This window comes from Nilaparvata lugens, unplaced genomic scaffold (genome assembly GCF_014356525.2).
Source record: "Nilaparvata lugens isolate BPH unplaced genomic scaffold, ASM1435652v1 scaffold7079, whole genome shotgun sequence".
Taxonomy (NCBI): Eukaryota; Metazoa; Arthropoda; class Insecta; order Hemiptera; family Delphacidae; genus Nilaparvata; species Nilaparvata lugens.
The window spans coordinates 1-7,757 of NW_024092828.1; the positions used below are offsets into that span (position 1 = coordinate 1).

A 7,757-nucleotide genomic window follows, 5' to 3' on the forward strand; every position below is an offset into this window, starting at 1 on the left:
ATAGTATAAAAGATGATAGATATGGATGTATCATCCATTTCTATCTATCATCTTCTATACTACAATAAAGAAAAGAGCTGGCACGTATATACAGCTTGTATATACACGTATACGTGTATACATGTATACACGTATACAGGTGTGAAGGATCGAAAAATTATGTTTGATGCATCATCTTGTCTGAACTCCTGGACTGATTTACTTGAAATACTGCATATAAATTCTTAATTAACCGAGAATCTTATAAGCCTGTTTTCAATTCTTCTAGATTTCATTACGTCAAGTTTTTAAATAAATCCTTGCGAAGCACGGGTTACCTGCTAGTTCTGAATAAAACTAGAAGGATAATCGGAATTTGGGCTTCGAGTTGCACGAAATTGATATTTTTAGAATCTGTGTGCAAAATTTGGAGATTTGAATCATTACTGGTATGCAGTCCACAAGTTGACATTTGTTCAAGCAAAAACACGAGGTAAACAACCCTACTTTTTCTTATTAATTGAATGGATAAATAAATATTAATGAGGATGTATATGTGTTCTAGGAAGCAAGCTTGATCCTAACAGTGGAGGAGGCAGTGAGATGGAATGGACAGGGTGTAGCTCTTGATCCCTATGAGATATTCAGGGCGTATCCTTCAGAATCTGAGAAGCCTGACAGTTTACTCTACAGACAAGCGGGTGATGATTATAGAATCGTCTTCCATTTTAAGCCTCTTGAACTTGATGGTAAACCATTTGATGGTCTTACCATTGCAACGTGAGTGGCCACAGCTGGATTCTCTAATATCAGTAACAATGAAAATATAACTATTGAGGTCCACGTTATAGCAGTGTTTGATTAGCAATGGTATTGCTATCCTTGTCTATCATTCAACAAAGCAGATAGCGCTATCTTTTTCGTTTTGCTCTGTTGCCAAATCGTCTTTCAACATGTAAAATGATTGTTAAAAGTTGTTTCATTTTATTAGGTAATTCATTATGAAGCTATTGACAAGACCTACTGATCAGCAACAACGTTGTTCTCCTATCTTTCTCCACTGTCATTAAACGTGGACCTTACTATTTATAGGACCCGCTGGGTTGGAGAGCTCGCTCAAGACTGTTGTATTATAACTATAGTGTGGTTCACGTTAATGGCAGTGGACAAAGATAGGAGAACAACGTTACCGATCATCTGTCTTGTCAATACCTTTTATAGACGATAGCAGCATGGAAAATCTATAATAAAAGCGAAATGGCACTCACTCACATGTGACTGACTCACTCACTCACTCACTCACTCACTCGCATAACTAAAATCTACTGGACCAAAAACGTTCAAATTGGTAGTATGTTCAGTGGCCCTTTAGAGGCGCACTAAGAAATCTTTTGGCAATATTCTAACTATAAGGGTTGTTTTTAAGGGTTTAAAGTTCGTCTTTAACATGTATACTCTTCTCTCCCAATCTTTATTAAATTGAAATCTCCATATCATATGTTACTATAGAACTATAATCTAGATAGAGTACCTCTTCGAAACAGTGTTAACTGGCAACTAAATTATTAATTTTGTCAGGTTGGCATTAAGTTGAGTGTCTTTGTTAGGTTGGCACAAGTTCAAGATTTAAATGCATTTATCGCGGAAAAATTGATTGGGCACTGCTACTTCAATCCTGGAAATATTATATTACTAGCAGTCAGACTCGCTTCGCTCGCCATATCCGTTTAGTCTGGCCCCCGAATGGATTGTCCTAACATATGAAAAAGTGCCCAAATGAAAAATGCAGGCGAGAGGAAGCGAGCCTGCTGATCTCATTCTTGGACAATCCAGTCGGGGGTCCAGGGGCCCCCCCTGGCTAGAGGATATGGCGAGCAAAGCGAGCCTGACGGCTAGTTATAAGTGAGCATGCTTGCTACTAAAATCACTAAAGCACTGGGGAATAGGTGCAAAATGTCCATAGATGATCTCAATGTGTTTCTTCTAAAAAAAGTAGAATTGCTCTGCAAAAATATTCCCCAGAGCAAATTTGACTGTAATTATTCCTTAAGAAATTGAAAACCAGAGTCTAATTTCAAGTTTGTACATTTGAGGGTAGAGGACGTTTTTGACACAATAGATGAACTAAGCAATAGTGGTTGTTTAGATATACATGATGGATTGAATTCTTTAATTATAATATTAGCAGTTCCAACGTTTCAGAAGTTTTGACTGACTTATTCGATAAGTGCTTGGACTTGGAGATTTTTCAGATGAATTGAAGAAGGCCTGTATACAAGAATGGTGATAAAGCAGGGGATGGCAGCCAACAGGCCGCTGTGCCCTGGGAGGATGGACAGAAAGGGACGGCAGCCAATTGGCCGCTGTGCCCTGGGAGGATGAATGGAAAGGGACAGCAGCAACAGGCCGCCGTACCCTGGGAAGATGGACGGAAAGGGACAACAGTCAACGGGCCACTGTGCCTGGAAGGATAGAAAGAAAGGGACGGCAGCCAATGGGCAACTGTGCCCTGGGAGGATAGACAGAAAGGGACGGCAGCCAATGGGCCGCTGTGCCCTAGGAGGATGGAGGGAAAGGGACAGCAGCCAAACGGCCGCTGTGCCTCAGAGAATAAACGAAAAGGGACGGCAGTCAAGAGGCGCTGTGCTGGGGATAGGCGAAAGGGACGGCAGTCAACAGGCCGCTGTGCTCTGGGAGGATGGACGGAAAGGGACGGCAGCCAACGGGCCGCTGTACCAGGAGAGGAGGACAGGGACGTGCGGCAGCCAACGGGCCGCTGTACAAATATTGGGAAGGTTGGGAGCAAAATTCTGTGGTTTGGGGCTCGTCCGGCGTTTAAATACTCTCCAAAAGTAGCCTATAGGGAATGGAGATGCGCTGCCGCCAGGGGCGGTGAGAATCGTCTTGATGCGCGGAAAATGGTGCACCATCAGTATCCTCTTTATCTCCACATTCATCCAGCTTTGCTGATAGCCGAGAATCTCTCATTAATATTATTAATTATTTTTTCGTCACAATTTTACTTTGTCACAATTTCAATTTTTTTAATCAACATTATTTTGATAGTGGAATGACATTAATAATGAAAAGGTATGCATGGAAGAGTATTGCAATACCTGGAGCAATCAACACTTTTTACTATACAAAATTCTACAACCTGTGTGATTGCACACCTCAATAATCGGAATATACGCTTAGAGCCCATGATTGATTGGACCAAGTCCTGTGTCTCGATTAGACCAGGTCCTGTGTCTCGATTGTACCAGGTCCTGCGTCTCAATTAGACCACGTTTCGTTTATACCACCTGGTACAATCGAACTACTGGATTAATTGAGGCATTCAGATTAGCCCAGTAGTTCGATTGTACCAGGTTTTGAAGCTTCATTATAGAATAGGACCTGGTATAATTGAACACCTAGTCCAATGAGACACTCCCGTTTATTGATGTAATTATTAACGGTTCATCCTTGTTTAAAATGATCAATTATATTTTATTGAGCAAGTAATTATTTTTCTCAATAATAAGGATGAAATATTACGCTAATTGATTATCAATTCTGAATTGTTAAAAGATGATCTGGCAACAGAGCAAAGCAAGAAAGAGATAGCGCTATACGCTTTGTTGATTGATAGACAAGGATAGCGATAGCATTGCTAATCAAACACTACCAATATAAATAATGTGGACCTCACTATTGATACCATATACCGAATAGATACCAATTAATGTGTGTGTGTGTGTGTGTTGTTGTGTGTGTGTGTGTGTGTGTGTGTGTGTGTGTGTGTGTGTGTGTGTGTGTGTGTGTGTTTTTGTGTGTGTGTGTGTGTGTGTGCGTGGCGCATGCGCTGTGTGTGTGTGTTGTGTGTGTGTGTGTGTGTTGTGGTGTGTGTGTTGTGGTGTGTGTGGTGTGGTGTGTGTGTGTGTGTGTGGTGTGTGTGTGTGTGTGTGTGTGTGTGTGTGTGTGTGTGTGTGTGTGTGTGTGTGTGTGTGTGTGTGGTGTGTGTGTGGTGTGTGTGGTGTGTGTGTGTGTGTGTGTGTGTGTGTGTGTGTGTGTGTGTGTGTGGTGTGTGTGTGTGTGTGTGTGTGTGTGTGTGTGTGTGGTGTGTGTGTGTGTGTGTTTGTTTGTGACAAAGACCGTATGAAGGGTGACCGCATGAGCCAACAATGATTTGTAAGTAAAATTGCTTCCCGTTGGTTTGGAACCCATCTAAACATGTAGGTCCACAGGTTCATCTCTCATTATCATCAGTCTTATTACCCACGCAATACGGAATTCCTGAAGGTTAGTTACTCTCTCTAGCTCCCCATAGGGCCACTGAATAAGCAATACGTGACGCCACCAAGCAATGATAGACAACTCCAATAGTCATATTATTTAATTTACTAAGGACCAGTTTCCGAGCTCAAGATTCAGCCAAGCTCCAGACTCTAAACAGCTGGAGTCAGGAAATTTGCTTTCCAAAACAGGGCGTAGTTGTAGTTTTCAGTCTAGAACTTGGCTGAATCCTAGGCTTGGAAATCGGCCCTAAGTGCTTGGTAAATAATAAGATTTGAATTTGAGTTTGATTATTCCAGATGCATCATAACAGTACCAGGGACCGAGGAATTTCTGACATCCTTCTCTGTAGAAGCAGTGGATAAAAACTCAGATTCGAAAAAAATTCCAGTTGATAATACAAGATTCTCATCATATTTCACATTACTGGTGCATGAGGAATGGCTGTGTATTGGCAAGGTAAGGACACACAGGAAGCTCTTCGAAAGGCTGATTTGGTTGGCATTACATGAATCAGCCAATCGGAGAGCGAGACCGTAGCGAGGTCCATGTTATGATGGCAGTGTTTGATTAGCGATGGTATTGCTATCATTGTCCATCATTCAATGATATAGCGCCTCTTACACGCTTTTCTTTGTTGTCAGATTGTCTCTTAACAATGTAGAATCAATATTTAATTAACAAAATATTTCATCTTAATTATGGAAATTCATTACGAAGTTATTGAAGAATTTAATTTATGTTCAATAAATATAATTCATTATTTTAAGCGAGAATGAGCAGTTAATATTACATCATTGACCTGTATCAGCTACCGTCTGAAAGGGCATTGACAAGACAGAGAATTGGCAACGTTTCTTTATCTTTCTTCTCTGCCATTATAACTTGGACCACACTATAAGTCACTAGGTGAATTTACAAGATTCCAATACATAATATAATCATGTTTGTGTCGTAGTCGCAGTCAAGTCAAGACATCTGCCGACTCTTATGGGTGTTTGTCAGGCGATTTCTTATCTGTTTTACAGGACTCTTCTGCGCAGTTCAGGAGGATTGTGAATAAATATGAAATGAAAGCTAAGACTCCATTTCCAATTAGCAAAATAAAAGGATTTGACACATGGCTGGGAGATTATCATGTGGAAAAAAGAAACAGAACAATGATTCCAATTTTCACGGAAGTCAAATATATGATGATAGACAGTCGGCCGACACAATTTCTTAAATATAGTGAGTAAAGTTTTTATAGTTGGCCAAACGCAGTGAGGTATATATTTTAGCTCAGATTCTCTTCTGCCTGTATGTATGCTATTGGATACGTCTATTCCACCCTCTAGGTGATCTAATATTTACAAAGTATTGTCACGATGCGGACTAGCTTCAGCAGATGTGGGTCGGGGTCAGTAGCCGTACTGACTGGTGAAGATACCGGACCTGCACTTCTCACCCTATCCTGATCCTTTCCCTTTGTTCCAGTCGCGAGGTATTTAATTTCAAGGGAAGAGTGTTTCCCCGTGCTATGCTGGCCGATTCGGCCCTCTGCCTTTGGAATACAGAGTGGGTGTTAAGAGAGATTAAGATAACTCTAACCAAGGGGACGGATCCAGGATAGATACCAGAAGGATATCAGATCCCCAAAAGTAATGTTATTTATAAAGGTAGTATGCAGTCTGAACTAACTGCGAGTTGACAGCTGGCAGACTGGATCTGCGAGCCCAGAAAGAAGTTTAACTACAGGGTTTAAAGTGATGGCTATGGGGTAAAGGTTGGCGGTACTATGGGGTAGTTGTGGTATTCAATAATTCAGGATTTGTCAAGTAGTACACAGTCTGAATAAACTGTGGACACACACACACACACACTTAATACCCAAAAAAAACTTTTTTTCGGACTCAGGAGACCTTAAAACGTATAGAAATTGGGGTTCATTTATTTTGTTCAGAAAGCAATACTTACCTTACCTATGGTAATGGGGCGAGGAAAGTAATAATGAATGGAATATCATAATGGCAAAAAAGGATCATTCAATAAGGACACGGTCTGGGAACATGAAAAAATGGTGAATTGTTCTAGTTCCAATGGTAAATTGTTCAATCACGTGACTGGTGCAAATTGTTCCCATGGAACATCACTTCAGATCTTCAGTCCAAGTTTTTGGCACGCACTTTTGTAACACATAAATTAACAAAGGCCGCTGTAGTGTAGCCTATTATCATGATGATCATTTCAATTATTATAATATTAATTTCATGATTCAAAGCAATAGTGAAATTTCGAATCAGTAGCTGGTGCTGGTGCAAATATTCTATGTTGGATATAATAGACAAAGAATACTTTATAGGTTCTAGGTTGACTATGCTGTAAATGGAAACATTTTATTTTCATTTTTATCATCATTATGTTGTCAGGACAGGTTGATTCTTCATAATAGTTCAATAGACAGAAAGGTTCCGGGCGGAGTTTAATAAGGAACAGTATGGAGTATTGTTAGAGTTTACACAATTGTAACTGCGCGTTGTCGGTGTGCAGACTGGATCTGCGTACCCGGTATTTAATGATATTAATGGTAAAGTGTATGACATATAGAGAATAGTGTACATGGTCTGGAGGATAGAGATTTATAAATAAAATTATTGTTCCCTACAACTAATGGGAGCTTGTTCAATTATTCGCAATCTGAAAATTGTGATCTACCTCTCAGCAAGATGGACCAGCTAGCTAAATATGGGGTATAAATTTCAACTATGGGGTAATTAAGGTTTAGCAAATAGTGTTTCAGGTATCGGATTTATGAATCACAAGCTTGTAGCTGCAAGAGGATCTTTAGCAATTCTGTAACTGCTAACCAGGATTTCTGCAACAGTCTAACAACTGCACAACGGTTATCAAGGGCTAAGCTGTAACGATTTTCAGTCTGAAACTGAGACCTCAGGAGAATCGGATTTTTGAAAACGCTTTGTGGGTCTGAAGACAGCGACTGGGTCGATCTTGAGTCTGCAACTGAGATCCTGAACAAATGGGGTTTTCCCAAACGTTTCGGGGTCTGAAGACCGCGACGAGGTTGATCTGAAGTCTGAAACTAGGATCTCAAGAGAAATGGGGTCTCCCTCAACTTCTTGCGGGTCTGGAGACCGTGACAGGGTCGATCTTGAGTCTGCAACTGAGATCCTAAACAAATGGGGTTTTCCTAAACGTTTCGGGATCTGAAGACCGCGACGGGGTCGATCTCAAGTCTGGAACTGAGATCCTGAAGGATTGTAGGACAGAAAAAGTTCAAAGGAAGTAAGAGGGAGTTTGTCGCAGTCTGAGGACTTCAGCTATCATTTTTCAATATATTTTCAATTGTAATTTGTTTCGTAATCGTAACACAGAGTGAATTTTAACTCTGCAATGTTTCGTAATCATAAAAATGTTTTGTCGTTTTGTGCAAGTGTGGTAGATGCTTGTTTCCAGTTTTTTGTAGTAGTAGGTAGTATTACCGTACAGAGCTGTATCCCGTT

General features: G+C 40.5%; 1 protein-coding gene across 1 annotated transcript; it reads left to right on the forward strand.

Annotated features, from left to right (window-relative positions):
• Positions 1-544: 544 nt before the first annotated feature.
• On the forward strand, positions 545-5,607 carry LOC120356548 (the record flags this gene model as incomplete). Its single annotated transcript, XM_039445496.1, has 3 exons — positions 545-759; positions 4,557-4,716; positions 5,286-5,607. Coding segments are annotated over 3 exons (585 nt in total), but the record flags the coding sequence as incomplete, so codon positions are not given.
• Positions 5,608-7,757: the final 2,150 nt, after the last annotated feature.